At 33.5% G+C, this 16,958-nt stretch overlaps 1 protein-coding gene across 3 annotated transcripts; it reads right to left on the bottom strand.

Annotated features, from left to right (window-relative positions):
* Positions 1–1,716: 1,716 nt before the first annotated feature.
* Positions 1,717–14,883, bottom strand: LOC129312093 (protein DETOXIFICATION 14-like). 3 transcript variants are annotated; one of them, XM_054954671.1, is made up of 9 exons: positions 14,417–14,883; positions 11,198–11,264; positions 3,777–4,059; positions 3,130–3,674; positions 2,937–3,026; positions 2,791–2,847; positions 2,409–2,647; positions 2,134–2,330; positions 1,717–1,955 (listed from the first exon to the last, which is right to left on the bottom strand). In XM_054954671.1, exons 3-9 carry the CDS (start codon positions 4,026–4,028, stop codon positions 1,887–1,889), a joined length of 1,449 nt encoding a protein of 482 aa, XP_054810646.1. In that variant the 5' UTR covers positions 4,029–4,059; positions 11,198–11,264; positions 14,417–14,883; the 3' UTR covers positions 1,717–1,886. The 3 variants fall into 3 exon arrangements, with proteins under 3 accessions (XP_054810646.1, XP_054810644.1, XP_054810647.1); XM_054954669.1 differs by having other exon boundaries at positions 2,125–2,330; positions 14,417–14,878; XM_054954672.1 differs by lacking the exon at positions 2,791–2,847 and having other exon boundaries at positions 2,125–2,330; positions 14,417–14,879.
* Positions 14,884–16,958: the final 2,075 nt, after the last annotated feature.

Here is a 16,958-nt window from a genome sequence, read left to right on the forward strand (position 1 = left end):
AAACACCAAACATTCAATCTTAGCATTTCCTACAATTAACAATCACCAATTTTGATGGGAGTAACCATCCCACCTATAATATAATATATGCATATCCTTTCTATACACAATGATGGGGAATAACCATCTCACCCAATATTATATAATATACCTTATGATGTATAGCTCATGGTGAAGAATAACCATCTCACCTACACATCATATCTTATATATAACTCTTATATATAGTTGTGAGGAATAATCATCTCATTGAATAGCATATGCATATGAATATAAATAAAATAAAGACTTGAAAGGAAAAGAAGTTGGATAGAAAGACAAATAAAAAATAATTGAAATAATATTTTTAAAGAAAATAAATCTAACCTTTTTTAAAAAATGAATTTAAATTTATTTTGAAAGAAAAATAGAAAAAAATACATGATCATGTTGCAGTAATAATAAACCAACACTCATAACTATCATCATGCTTCCATCATATAATCACCACATCAACCTCAAATTCACATAATCATAATTTATAAAATTTTCACCCTGATTGCCCCTAACATCTAAAGACTACAGGGAAAGGAAAAAAAAACGATTTGCTTTCTAGAGAAAGAAAACTAAAAATAAAGAAAATGAATAGTTGAGGCTTAAAGAGATAACAAAGGTGAAAATAAATGTGCCACTTTGCTATGTACAAACTCACCTGACAATATGTTGACAATGGTCTTATTTTGTTATTGCTTATGACTTAGCTCCAATCGCAAGCCTCAGTTGCATCACCTATAATTATTTGGGATGAAGATATTGTCGTAACTACAAAACTATAATGTCTATAATTAATTGAATGCACCTTATATCAAGATCCTAATATTCAATACAAATCCTTGTTATCATCACCAGTCTAAAAATTAGTGTTTCCACCTAAATTCTTAATTTAAATTGAGTTTAAGAATTACCTTATAGACCAGGGAAATCAAAACCGAATGAGCCAAAATCTGAATAAAAGAATATATGGAATTCCAACTCCAACATCTACAAGTGACGATCTGGAAATATTCACGATCCATGTTGGTGGCGTGGCAACTAGAAAGATGCTAGCGAAGTCCATTAGGAACTATTCTAATGTAGAGAGTTACACAATTTTGACATAGGAATGTGCAAAGGAATTGAAGAAAGAATAGTAACATCAGGTTAGGTATTAAAAACGCTAAAGCCAAAATGGAAAAATAAATTTAAAGGACAAATGGAAGAGACTTAACGTGATAGTTGCTGTGTATGGGAGGCGAAAAGCAAAGTGAATTAAGGGTTGTGTTCCTCTTGACTTTGTGTGTGTGTATATAAATACCCACATGTAAATCTAAATAAATTATATTGAAGACTGGGTGAAATATTCTAAATGAAATTTTAATCTAAATAAGATATATCAATATCTTACATATTTATTTATTTTAATAAATTAGATTCTATTGAATATAGGATAGATATAAGTATTCAAATAACTCCAACAAAATTCTAAGATTATCTATTTTTTTATTTTTGTTTTCTACTTTATTATAATTTAATTTATCTATTTTTTCTCTCTCTTTATTTGATGGGTTATCACATAATCGATACAGCTTTTAAAACCTTGCTTAAAATAATATAGCCTACATACAAGTCACACAACATAGTCATCAATCAAAATCAAAATCATTGTCAACAAACGTATTTAGGCCTAAATTAATTTCATGCAAAACACAAAACCCATTATTTAATTTATCAAACAACATTACAATAATGCAAATGGGCCAATTTTAAAAGGGCTAAATTGGGTTAATAAAACAGTAAAATACACATACTTAATTCCTCATCTAAAAGATGGTAATTGGCGCAACAATTAATTAGTACATTTTAGTTGCTCAAATCAAAATATTTTCTTCTTCTTCTGCCAAAGTTCTCTGCAATGTCCTCTCCCTAGCCTGTTTTGCCTGCAAATTCATAGTCTTTCACAATGAGAAACATTTCAACTAAGCACTACATAAATATATTCAAAACTTACTAAAGAATCTTGATTGCTAAAAAGCAAAAAGGACATGAAACAAATTAAATCTCAAGATGAATATATAGAAATGGTATTCTTAAAAGTGAAGGACAAACCTCCTTTACCCAATCAGTACAACTTATTATGAGCAATAGCACGACCACTTGACAAAATGTACCAGTAGTTATTCCAAGCCAAAGTCCTTTTCCTCTCATGCATGCCCAGAAACCCAAAATTGCAGCAAGTGGAATTCCAACAACATAATAAGCTCCAAAGTTCACATATGCCCCAATATGCTGCCACCCACTTCCCCTAGCAATCCCTATTTTGGACAAGAATTAGATTTCATAATGCACTAAAACTAAGAGTTGGAATACAAGCACACAAGAGTATATTTTACCTGTAATGGTACCTTGCAAGGAGTCTAAAAAAACAGACATAACTAACAGAGGAGCTATATCTGTGACATAGGCTATTACATCTGGCTCGTTGCTAAAAACACGACCTAAAACATTCTGGCTAGCAAAGACAATCGAGCTTACTATAAGAGCCTCACAAGTTGCTAGAAGCCTAGAACATAAGGCTGACACACGTGCCTCTTGTGGTTTTCCAGCTCCTAAGGCATTTGAAACTCTTGTGCTTAGTAATACCAACCACAAGAGTCACCAATGAGAAAGAATTGATTAGTTGACAAGTCATGAACAAACTCAATTCTATATTATTGTAGATAGAAATAAATGGAAACATGTATAATGTATGGATGGATGTTATGTGATAAAAACCTTGCTGCTGAACCAATGGATTCTGGTATTGAATAGATTGTAATGTTCATTGATACACTGATCATAAGATTCAAATTTGTACGAAGAATTAGTTATTGTAGCATATTGCTGTAGTGGTTGAAACATTTAGAATAGAAAAGGCATACCATACGGCTAAGATTGAAGTTTCAAGCTCTGGGTTTGGTCGAAAAAGACCAGCAAGCACTGTCGTAAGCTCGTAAGACCACCATTGGAGACTGAAATATTCAATCATCATTATCAATATAAATATACCAATTTTCATCAATTATAATATAAAATGTATAGGAAGTTATATTATTATGTGGAGAAGAATGATACCAAGCCATTATAGCGGAAGGAATAGCAAAGCGAAAGAACTCTTTAATGCCTTGGAAAAGCTCCTTGGAAATCAGAACTCGAGTCTTTTCACAAGAGTTAGAGAATTTCATATATGACCCAAGTAAGATCACATTCAACCAATATGAAGTACCAATGGCAAGTGCTCCTCCAAAACGACCCATACCAGATTTAAAAACTAATGCCCAACATAAAGCTATGTGGAAGCATATGGTAAATGAAGAAGAGAGTACAAGAGGAGTGACTAAACTTTGCATAAGATAGTATCGAACCAAGGCTTGAAGTGATGCATAACCGAAAAGTGCTGGAATCAAACAAACTGTAAATTTTCCTGCTTCATGTGCAATCAAAGGGTCTTGACCAAGAAAATTCAATAATTTTTCCAAGTTGAGCCATAACAAACATACAGGAAGACAGCATAAATAAAGACAAAATATGCCAGTTTGAATTTGAACACCAAGCTTCTTATATTGCTTAGCTCCATAAGCTTGGCCACACAGCGTTTCAAGTGCAGAAGCCATTCCAAACTGTTAAGAAAGTACAAAATATGGAATCCAAAAAATGCAATTATTAGTTATTGAACAAAAGTACAAACCCCGCAAATGCTTGTAAAACATCAACTGACTTACCATGACACTGAAACCAGTGACAGCACAGAGAGAGATGGCAACACCAGTACTAGATTGAGCAAGTTTACCCAAGTGACCCACCATCATTAGAGCAATAGTTTGCAAAAAGAAGGTAGAAGAATTCACAACCACCATGGGCCCTGCTACACAACAAACCTCTTTCACTTCTTGAGCAAACACTTGCCATGTTATACGTAGATGATCCTCTTGGTTCCCCACCTGTGTGTTTTTCCCCAACAGATCCTTATCCATTTTCCTTCCTCTGTCTAGCTCATAGGAACTCCTGTTAAAAATTCGAACAAGAGATATCACTTCGAGCTCTGGATTCATGTTTGTCATTGTTAAGAGATATAGGCCATACTAGGATATTTGTCCGTAATTGCCAATAATTTATCTTGAAGTTCTTTAACCACTATTTTTTTTTTTCGTTTGAGTGATGGTGTGTTATTAATTTTTTTATCAAACATTTTTCCCTTTTATTTGCTATAGAAGTTTTAAAATTATTCTTGTGAGTCACGTGCTTCAAGGTTGAAGCAATAGTGATTGTATGTCTTTTCTTTAGCAATAAAATTCAACCGTCCACACTGAACAAATTAGATTTAATATTATTTATTTTTGTTATATTTTTATTTTAAAATATAAAGTATATAAAAATGAAGCTAATCTAACAGCTGCCACTTTGTCAAGGCTGAATTTATTATTTAAATAATATTAATTCAAAACCCATACAATATATAGGGTGTAAATCTGAGTTGTCAGACTTGAACACTTGCCAGCCAATACATTGCGCAGCATGATACAACTCAAGTGGCCTAGAGTATTGAACTTAATTTCATGATCCATTCCAAAAGAATTGGGGCCCTAGATTATGAGTTGAAAAGGGAGATGGGCTTGGCATGAAAGACGCCCAATTTATAATTGATGAGAAAATGAAGTGAACTCGGCCTGAAGATGTTCATAAGTGTAGCAGATGAAAGAAACAGACACTGAAATCGATAAATCTTATTACAAATTGATGAATCTTGCAGTATAAATGCTCTGGTAAGGGATGTACTCAACAATCTAGGCTCTGTTGGAGACATTAGTGGGAAGTTCCTAACTCTTATCCCTAAGATTGATGATCTTGAAAACCTGAACAATTACAGGAAAAATTACATCTAAAGACCTCCTAAAAAAATTATTTGTAGATAAGGATCAATATGAAATTGTTTGTTGTTAAGATGGTAATAGAGACTTGTTTTTTTTTTAAATAGTGACTTGTTGTTGACCTTTCCCTATGAATAATTTTCTCAAAAGGTCATTGGATGTGATTTTCCCAATATATTTTCATCAAATCTCTCTTTATAATGTCAGTTATAAAATCATTTTGAAACTTATTACCAACCATTTGAGAGAGTATATGGATTTTATTGTCAGTAGTGCTCAAAGCAATTTCACTAAGGTAGTAAAATTAGTGATAATATCATAATTACTTAGGAGGTGATTTACTCAATGAAAACCAAGAGTGGAAAGAAAGGTTTTATGGCCATTAAAGAGGATCTTGAAAAGGCTTATGTAGATTGTCTTGGACTTTCATTAAAGATACCTTGAGACTTGGTGAATCAAGAGATGAGTTAGAATCTAACATTTAGTACCTTTGATCCGTTGCAAGGCATTAGAGGATCAATGATTAGATCCAAAGTTAAGAGGATGAAAAAAGCCTTAAATTCATTAATTAGGGATGTCCACATGATCAAGGAGTCCTAAAGATAAATGAAGTTCTAGAAGATCCAAAAAAGACTCTTATTATATTAGGCCAAACCCAAGATACTTAGGCCCATAAGTCTAATTGGTTTAGTTAATGTTATTTTTTTAAAATTTAGGAAATTAGTTTATCTTATTTTATTTTCATATTTAAATTTTGGTAATTAGTTTATTTTGTTTTAAATTTAAATAAGGATACAATATATCCATTGAGGATATGATTTATCCATTTGAAATTGTAGATTAACTAGGATTGTGTTATTAAGGATTTTAGAAGTCTATTTAAACGGTTTAGTCTTTTGTATTTTTAAGAAGAATAATTGAATTTATGAATTGAATTATTTAATTGTAATGCTATTTCAATTAGTGTTGTTCTTCATGAGATGACGCATTATGGAATTTTGAATTATTGTGAGCTATCATTCAATTGCCTCGTATCATTTGGTATTCAGAGCCTTGGTTGCTTTTTCAGGTTGTGTCCTTCCATTGTGATTTTCCTTTGTGTTCTTTATTATTTACCATTTTTATCTTTCTCATTCATTCCTCTTTCCTTCCATATATCACTCATTTTCATTGTGGTATTCATTATTTACCATATTCATCCTTCTTATGTGTTCATCATTCCTTCCATATATGATTCCTTTTCATCATGTTCTTCATTATTTTTCATTTTCATCTTTCTCATTCATTCATCTTTTCTTCCTTATATCATTCATCCATTTTTTTTTCCATCTATTCATCTATTTATATTTTTTTCCTTCTATTCTCTTATAAAAAAAAACTCTTTTGATTTGTTATTGATTTTTGGATCTTTTTCCCTTATAGATTTAGATTGAAATAAAAGGCAATGTGCACCAAAGGAAAAAAACTAGAATTGTTATGAAAAAAGGAAAAAATTGTGCAAAAAAAAAAGAAGGTGCAAAAAAAATTTTGAAAAAAAAGAGAGATTTGAAATGAAAAGTTTATATGAAAAAAATAAAAAAAAAAGAAAGAGCAAAGAATCAATCTGATACAAAACATAGTTGATATATTTTTCTAATTTGGTGAATTTTATCATACCTTATATACCATATCTTCTATTATCTCATCTTTTTCTCTTTTTTTAATTGTATCATCTAATCTTATTTTATCTCACCTACCTTATCACATCTCAATTTTACAATTCCTATGTCAATTAACATTAGTTTCACCATAACTGTTATCTCACGCCATTATTTCTCGCCTATAACTTCTCCTTTACTATGTCAACTATTTTATCCCATCCAAAATGTTCGACTAATCCATCATCATGTGCTTCCCAAATTATTACTTCCCATAATGAATATTGGGGAATACATAGGATCTTTTTATAGAATAAAAACCCCTTATGCCTTTAATACTGGTGGAAAGGTTGTTCTTTAGTCACTTCTCATGCTCCTCGAAAGGCAAGGTCATATTGGTATAGCTCCTTGACAAATTCAAACCCAACAACTTTGGCTTAAATTGTTGATAGCAACACATGTCAACAGCTAAGAGCATCAGCTATAGCATTTGATGTTCCTATCTCATGCTTAATAAGGAATAGATAAGACTACAAAATTTCACTCTAACGAGCATGTTCACAACTAATCCTTTACTAAGAGTTCAAATACTTAAGGGCTTCATGATTAAAAAGAGTATAAACTCTTTACATAGGAGACAGTTGCTCCAATGTTGCAATTTCTTTATCATAAGTAGAATACCTAAGCTTGACATCATTGAGCTTCTCACTGAAAATGGTGATCGGATGTCCTTCTTGGCTAAGCACAACACCAATTCCTACATTAAAGGCATCACAACTGACCTCAAAAATTTGGTCAAAGCTTAGAAGGGCTAAGACAAGAGCTTCAGTCAATCATTTCTTTAGCTTTTCAAAACTCTTCTAAGCATGCTCTGTCCAATGAAATCTATCTCCCTTAAGGCAATCAGTTAATGGTGAGGTGATGGAGCTAAAAATTAGTGTTGGCTAATTATAGCTTTAATCTTGTTAGGATCAACATGAACACCCTAAGCAGTAATAATATAACCCAAAAATACAACCTGATTAGTTATGAAGTTGCACTCCTTCAAGTTGCCATAGAGTTTATCCTCTTGTAAAGCTTACAAAACTTGTCGTAAATGCCCAAAGTGCTCCTTTCGAGATTTACTATAGATTAGAATATCGTTAAAGTAAACAACTATAAACTTGTCAGTGAAAGGGCACAATACTTGATTGATTAGATGTATAAAAGTGCTAGGGGCATTAGTTAGCCTAAATGGCATGACTATTTACTCATATAGCCTATATCTAGTTTTGAAGGCAGTCTTCCACTCATCTCCAGGTTCGATTTGAATCTAATGTTATATACTTTGAAGGTCAATTTTGGAGAAGACAATAGCTATATGTAACTAGTCTAGCATGTCATCAAGATAGGATATCAAAAACCAATACTTAATAATGATCCTGTTGACTACTTAACAATTAATGCACATTCTCCAACTTCCATCCTTCTTGAGCACAAGCAATACAGGTACGACACACAGATTGATGCTTTCACAAAAAAATCCTTTCTTCAACAGCTCTTTAACTTGCTTGTAAACCTCTGCATGCTCCTAGGGACTCATTCTATAGGTAGGCTTGTTAGGAATGACGATACCTGTCATGAAATCAATGGCATGTTGTATGTCTTGTATCAGTGGCAATCTTAATAGAATGTCATATGGTATCACATTCAAAAACTCAACTAACAGTTGTTGAACATTTACTAAAATGGTGGAAATTGCAACATATGTTTCAAGCACCACGATCAGGCTCAAAGTTGGGACTTCTATTTTTATCACCTTGAACTACTCTCTAGTCACTAGGAATACCAGGCCAATGGCTTAGACTCTTACTTACTTTTTCTATACTCCTTAGGTGGTAAATCCATCCTTATTGAAAGAGTTGGTATTTGTACGGCCATAATGAAACACATGTCAGTCATACTGCTAAGGTCTTCCTATAGCAGATGACAGGCATCCATTAGCACAACATCGCACCATACTTCATCCTAGAATTTGTTACCAATGGAAAAAACTAACCAAGCAGCATTTAGAAACCTTTACCTCGCTAACTTTGTTAAACCATTGGACCTTGTAAGGATAGGAATGGTTTCGGGTAGGCAGTTTTAGGTTTTCCACCATATAGTTAGACACTACATCCTCATAACTTCCATTGTCAATAATGACATCGCATACCTTCATTTGAGTAGTGCAATAGGTTTGGAAGATATTATGGTAGAGCCAAGGCTCTTCCTTTACTTAGACCATGAGCAAGCTATGCCAGACCACCAACATCTCCTCATGGTCAGTAGGTACAAACTCTTCATCATACGCTAGCTTTTGGGTGTTAAATGAGGATTCTTCCTCTTCCACGATCTTATATGCATCATATGGGTCTCCTTTTATGTTAGTGATGACTTTGCAGTTGTGACACTATGAAGCAATGTGTCTAATTCCCTGGCATTTGAAGCATTGTATTATCTTAGATCCAAATTCTCTAGCCTTTAGCAGAGGCTTGCTAGCAGTGGTAGGATGTCGGGGTTAAGCTCTAAAAGAACTAGAAAAATCCTAAGTCCATGAAGATAGCTGGTATAAAGCCCTCCTTGGTGTTTGCTTCTCAATACGAATTGCTAGTCAAATCACTTCGTCTAAAGCCCAATATTGTTGCAATTGCACCTGATAACTAATAATAGTGTTTAACCCTCCTAGATAGCGTGCTATGGTCTACTCCTACTTCTCCTAAATGTTGGATTTCATCATAAGCTTTTTGAACTCTTAAGTATACTCCTCTACAAATTTCACTTATTAGAGTAAATTCTGTAGCTGGATGAAGTTATCCTAGTAATAATGTGCAGGAAAAAGCTTCCTAGTCAGTTCACACTTCATTTTTCCCAAGTCTAGATCTTGGTTTTTCCTCCTCTCTCATACTTTTTCTTCAAGTTTTCCCACCAGATGGATGCATACTTCTTGAGTTTGATAGCCATGATCTTAACTTTATGCTTGTTAGGCACCTCTTTGAACTAGAATTTGCGTTCCACTGTTTGTAGCCAATCGACAAAGTCATCGGGATGGAGTTTTCCCTCAAAATCAAGATTTCCACCTTAATATCACTGTTGTGAAGAGTTTTTCATTGATCTTGATGGTGTCCAATAGATGATGAACTGCTGCTACAAGAATCCCTTGTCAGGTTTCCTCCATGAGCTTCCAATAAAGCTCAATGCAGTTTAATGGTAGCCTCTAGTTCTTGTATTCAACGTCTCATCTCATGCATCTCAACTTTGTGCACATTCTTGCATCTTGGAGACATTTTGTCCTGTGTCAAGGCTAAAATAAGGAATTTCTAAGAAAAAAATAAGTGTAAATTAGTGAATTTAAGGGCAAAATGGGAAGACTAGAAAGGTTTAGGAGCAACATGAAGATTTTAAGAGGATATAAGGGTGAAATGGGAATTTCAAAAAGGAATGGGGGTAAAATGAGAATTTTAAGAAATATAGGGGAAAACAAGAATTTAAGGAAGTACAGGGGCTAAAATGAAATTCTTGTAAATTTAAGGGGTCAAAGTGTAATTTATGAGAAGTTCTAGGATGAAAATGGAATTTCTATAAAATGAAGGGGTCAAAGTGAAATTTTAAAAAGTTTAGGGGTCAAACTGTAATTTAAAAAATATAGCTAACTGGGCAGGATGACATGGCACAATGGATACATGGCAAATTCTGAGTGGATGACCTGTTGCTGACTAGGCAAATCTAGTGACATGGCAGATGGCGTCAATGTCTTTAACCTCCAGCAAGTGCGCAAGTGGATGGTGATGGCCCCTAGATCTCCAGCAATGGTAGATGAGGGCGTGTTAAATATGTTTCATTGACAAGAAACCTCTTATTCGAAGGTTTAAACCTCCTGAGCATAATAGTGAAGTTAGTTTCTGGAAAGAACGTCTGGATTGCAAGGTTCGAACATGCCAAGGACTCCTCCATTGAGTGTCTCTCTCCTCCAACGTAATCCCTCATTCTCACCTCACTCTCTCACTCTCTGGACCTCTGGGAACTAGTTCTGATAATAAAATGATATAGAAACCACACTCTAAACAAAAGCTCTCTATTTATTCTCTATTTGATATCTTACAAGTGAAATGGAACGATTATTTACACAGAGTCTTAAAGAACAAAGACTTAAATGCTGAGGAGGGATCGTTTTAGCTGTTACATACTTTTAATAGGTTGGGAAGGTTATAGAGAGTTACTGAGCATTTAAGTTTATCAATGAAGACGTTTCGGACTTCAGGGAGTTATGTTTTCAGGCTTCTGTTTTAGAAGTTAGAGAAATGATAGAACTTAATATATTAATGTGTATGCATATAGACGATGATGGCAATCCTCAAAAACTCATATTTTTGATTGTGCATCAAATATATCAACTGTCTTTTGGTTTTAACCCATTTGTAGAGGACAATTACTTCATCCTCAAGTATTTCTCGTCCCAAGAGAGAATGATAAGTCAAACAAGGATACAAATTCATGATCTAAGAACATGAATGTTGGACGCTCCAGTGATAACGATAATGCAAGAAAATTTCTGATTTCACAATGGGAAACAGGAAGAGAGAGAGACGTATTAGTTTCTGAATCTGAAGGCTGACTTACCTCTAATAAGCTTCTGACAATGGAATCTTGAAGATGTTACCAAATCCTTTGGATCAGTACGGCAGCTCTGAAAATGAAGAGAAAGATGAAAGTGAGGAGGATGATTAATATATATCCACGATAAATGATACTTCCTCCGTCTCATTTTATAAAATATTTTTGTGTAAAATTGCAAATACAAATGAAATCAATTAAATACATTTTGAATAATCTTAATTTTTTTATAAATTTTTACAAATACCTTTCATTTTATAAGGAGGAAAAGATAATAAATATATATATATATATATATTTATTTAAGGAGTGAAATAATGAGGGATAATTAGAATAAGCTTCATTAATGAATAATTATTTTTCTTATAACATTTTATATTACGGAACATCGAATCACTAAAAAAAAAAAACATCTGATAAAAGAAACATAAGTCGTATCATCCCAAACTTCTTCAAGCTTAGATGAAAAGTAAATCAAGCTTTCTGGAAAACTATATTAATTACTCTTTGCATTTCTTTTCTTTTTCTCTTTTTGATAGATTACTTACATGTCTTTTATAATGGGGATATGTACCATGTGTCCATAGCAGAGGAGGCACTTTCTACACTAGTTTAATGAAAATTTATGCCCGTAAATTTAACTGGTGTAGTAGAATTTTCTACAATAGTTAGTTTGAGAACCAATGTAGAAAATCCAATGCTGTAGTTAATTTAGCCTGTGTAAGTGTAATAGAGTTTTCTACGCCTGCTAAGAACCCATATGAAAGTCTAATGCTCTACACCAGTTTTTTAACTGGTGCAGAACGCAAGTGTGAAACTATTTTCCGCAGCAGTAGTATGTGAGAGTTATGGCTACTGTTAGAAGCTGCGCAAAACTAAATTCCATGTCTTTTAATTTTTTTTTTTTGAATAATTTGAATCTAATCGCTTCAATTTTACAGTTGTTGAGTGTTGTCCCCATGTAATCCTCTTCTACCTTCCCGATATTGCAGATGCGGAAGGAGAATTAAAGAAACTTATGAGGATTCATTTGTAGCGGTTCAATCCAAACACAACATGGGACGCTTCTTTATTTTAATTGATTGATTGTTTCTTTATTGGCAGTGTGATTGAACCTTTTATCATTATGAGGAAGGGAAAAAGTAAGAGTTAAACTTGAAAGTGATATTATCAGCCAATAAATTGGGCTTACTTGGCTTTCTTTCATTGAGAGACAGAACTATCGTAAAGCTAAAGCCAAAGCTAAGATGAGTGAGTTTGAAAAAGAAACGACAAGCCCATTCAGAGACAGATCTATCATGAGCTTCTAGGACAGAGGGAATATGAGGTATTTCAAGAATAAGTGCCACGTACTCCTCTCTCCGTGCCTTACTCATCACAAGCACTTGCACACCTCCCCAATCTCCGCCATCTATCTCTCTGCCCAAAGTTGGCATCATCACTTAGCGCTAGCTTCATCAAATGGAGCAGAGATACCCATTGGAATTGGTGAAAAATTAATTCCAGGGTAGTTTAGTCATTTTATAGATGCATATTCGAGTTTATGAAAAAGCTTCAGGATAGTTTGGTCATTTCATACTCTCCTCTCCCAGGAAACAAGTATCCCATGGAGGCAGCCTTCTGTTGCTGCCATCAGAGTTCCGACTCCCAACCAAACAACTGAATTCCGTTGTTCATTTCTAACTCTCTTCCCACCCAACGTTAGAGTCCAAAATGCCAAAATTCAACCATCGAATACTCATGACGAGGAAGAACTAGAATAATTTAAAATTGCCTACGAGCTAGCGAATGTATACCAAGCAAAAACTAGTCAAGCAATTAAGGATCGAATACGATGAGACAAAAAATGAAAGTTAGTTCTTAAAACAATGAATCAATTAATGATAATTAACTGCTAACAATATTTGTTGAAAATTAAGTTAAAAATTAAAATATCAATTTAAACAATTATAAATTTTAGAATTTCTCAGATTGTAACCGAAAACCGAGACTTACTTTAGTATCTGACTCAATTGATATTTATAACTATTTTTTTTAAGAAAAATGTAAGCGGAAAATGGCTCCATGCAAAACGGACATAAAGAAACGGCAAAGCTTTTCCCTGCTGAATGCAGTGACCTAGTTCTTGTGGATAAGCTACGGTTTGTTTAGTTTGTTTTGGGTTATTTCCCTTCTAGCTTTTCTTAACTGTTTGACTCTACTTCAGGCTTTGACCTGCCTTATCTATTCAAAAAAAAAAAAAGGCAAAGCTTCTCTTCTGTTGCATCTCTTGTGGTTCCCTGAAATACACTTTCACAGTTCATGTTTTTTCTTTTCTTTTTTTGCGGACTTCTGTTTCTTAAGACTTACCATCATGTTACATCTAGAGTTGTCTATTAAAGGTTAGAGCATAAATGGACTGATTTTATAAAACTCGATTTTACTTTAGAGCTTAATTTTGGCCAACACAACCTACTCTCAAAGCTGCTATTCCTATATATATTTTTTTAATTTAAAATTTTAAAAAATATATTTAAAATTTAAAAAAAAATTATTACAAATAACATTAAATATAGCATAATAAATTTAAGACAATACATATAACAATAAATTTAAGTTTAATAAAAAGTAACAACATCACAAAATCAACACCAATAATAATTAAACTTATATCATCAGCTAAATCTTAATAGTTTTTATTATTATCAATATCAATATAATTTAATCTTTTTTTTATAAAGCCTCATCAGTTATTAAATATAATATTTTCTTTTGAAGTGTTTATTTTTATATTAAATTTAAAAATATATATAAAAAGATTTAAAAGGGTTAATAATTTTATTTTTGAGCTTTTTAAGTCCGATTTATTATTATATAGTTTAAAGAAAAAGTCTAACCTTATATTTTTTTGAATTTAAAAGGGTTAATCTGTCGAGTCCGAACTTAACCAACGGCTCTAGTTCTGTTCAGAGGATGGAGAGAAAGCTTAGACGGTAAAGTTAAGGAAAGTTAAGAGTCTATTTCAAGAAAGAAAGAAGGAAGGAATGGTACCTACAATTCTCGCCAAAGCCAAAAAAGAAAAGAAAAGAAAAGAAAAGAAAAACATAAAAAAGCCGCGGCCGAATCCCAAACCTAGACAGATAATTACAACATAAAGTCTAGATGACGCTGTATATATGTGTGTGTGATATGTGTGTGTATAGAGAGAGAGAGAGAGATAGCAAATGTGGCCGGAAAGGAACATACCGGTCGCTGTGTTGCTCGGTGGCGCTGCGCCGTGAGAACGAAAGATTAATGAGGCCACAAGAATGGTGCGAGAAGAGAGCTGGTTTTGTGTGTGGTATGGTAGTACTGTGTGGTCCTCATGCAAAATTTTCCCTGAAGGTCGACCTAATGTGAAACATTATTTCTCATTCAGGACTACAAACATTGTCAACCTTTCAGTTTTATGAGTAGATGATGATGCTCTTCTCTATCGTACTCTGTGTTTTCCGCAAGTGATCATTCTTATCCATTTTTCCTTTCTCTTTTAGGTCACAGGTGTCAGAACGCAGAACTTGTTAATTAGAACGGCAAGAGGTCATATCGGTCCGGGCTCTTAATTCATGTTTGTCTGTATTGTTAACAGAAGAACAAATTAAACAGTAGAAGACGGGTTCTATGAGGTGTCTACATTCTAGTAGAAAACTACGCTACGTGTTCTATTTATACACAATATTTGGATGTCATGTGAAAATATTTGTCCTTCAGGAGAAGGAAGGACCACAATACTTTTAAACTGGTCTTGTAAAGATGCTTTCAATATGTGAAAATGACTGAAATAATACGCTGCTCGTTGCTCTTGATGGAAGAAAGTAAAAAAAAAAAAATGCTTGGATCTAAAGTAATATTTGGTTGAATGGTTGCATGATTCAGAAGATATTTCATTTAATATCGATCCCAGTCCCTATTGCTTCTTATTGGCACAAAGGAAGTAATTTGTTTTCCCCTCTTTTAAAGCTTCTTGGCACCATCTAAAGGGCATATCGGTTATTTCACGGTTCATCTAATTAATTGTTATTTTATTTGGGGGGGGGGGGATATAGACGTGCAAGCTATGCATGACAGATGCGATGATGCTATAGACTCTTTGTAGGAGGACGCGACACCTGTTCATCTACGTGTTGGTAGTAAAAGAAAGGGTCAAGGCATGCGACCTGCCACCTGTCAGCACAAAAGATCCTCAAGTCTGATATGCTGGCCTTGTGTTCACTGACACAAGTTTTAATAGATCAGGCCCATACATATAAACTCGATAAACATGGGGTTTTATTAGGATACAAAGGAAGTTTGGATATTTAAGTGTAATTAAAATGAGGATTTTAGTGTAATATTCCCTTTCTTCCTGAATTGTGGAGGGAACGGTTGTATGCATGTGTGTAAACCATTTCTTGAGCAGGTGTTATATATGGGACACATGAAACTAGAGGGAACTCGCTCTGCAATATCAGCAACAAGCAAAATCTTCTCTCTAGTTTTCTTCTCTCTGTCTGCATCTGCTTTACTGTGTAGAAAGAATCGAGTTCTACGGCAACTCAATTCTCGCGTAGTGACCACTCCATCGGCATGCAAACAAGCATGTTTCTCCATAATCATACGCTAGCATCAGAGCTTTTGCTAAATCCTAGGTTGTGTCTCCGTGACTAAAGAAAGATATCATTTGCCTACAAGCATTCTATGCGAATCTACCATACTTTTATATTTTTCCTTTTACTGTATAACTGTTTTCTACCTTTGCTTTGTTTTTCCATTTCTGTTTCTGATTTAAGAGCTTGTTGTGTTATTTTTTAGGTTATATAAGTTATATATGTTCATGAGTGTTAGCTATTTATGTTGTCCCTGTGTAAAACTCCAGTAACGTTAAAATGAGAGGATAAAATAGAAAATTGGGTCTCTGAAAATGGAGTTTTTTGGGCAGCAAGAGGTCATAAACTAAACCAGAAGAGCACCAAAAAATAAATAAATAAATAAATAAAGAACAAACAGCGCCAAGAATCGCAACGATGGCAGATGGCGAAGACATGGCTCCTCGTAAGATTCAAGTCTAACTAACTCGACCCAGAAATTCAATCGAGCAAGCATGACTCGGCTGGAGGACTGGGACAACGGAAATGCACTGTTTCAGTGTTTATAAAAAAATTGTTCTGGTTCTAGGCCTGACGTGATCTTGGGCCTAAATGTATTTCGAAAAGAAAGATTCTTAAGCCTAGAAAAAGTTTGGGCTACGCAAATTTTTCTTTTTAAAAAGGTTGAATGGTTTATATTTGGGTAAACGAAATGAGTCAGATCTGATCAACCGACCTATCGGCTTTTAATAAAATAATATATAGATATGTATATTTAAAAGGGAGGAAAATGTATCAAGTTGTATGTGGAGCCCACTGAAACAAGGGTGGAGGCAAGAAATTTTTTAAAAATTTTATTAAGGGAGGCCGAGGCAAGAAATTTTATCAAGGGAGGCTGAGATGAAAAGTATGTATAATAATTAAAGAAAAGTTATATATATCACCTATATAATATAAATATTTTAATATATATATTTATATTTAATTACACATATATAACAATTTATATGTATATATATTTTAAGTTTTGCTCATTCATTTTTTATGATACATAAATTATTAATTATTATGTATATAATGAATATTTTAATAATTTTTTTCAATATAAATTATCATTAAATTGGTGCAAACTTTATCATCCCTACGAACATTAAATGATTTAAATATATCAATAGAATCCAAAG

The sequence above is a fragment of the Prosopis cineraria genome, unplaced genomic scaffold (assembly GCF_029017545.1).
Source record: "Prosopis cineraria cultivar Desert tree isolate PC_DT_omini unplaced genomic scaffold, ASM2901754v1 PC5, whole genome shotgun sequence".
Classification (NCBI taxonomy): Eukaryota; Viridiplantae; Streptophyta; class Magnoliopsida; order Fabales; family Fabaceae; genus Prosopis; species Prosopis cineraria.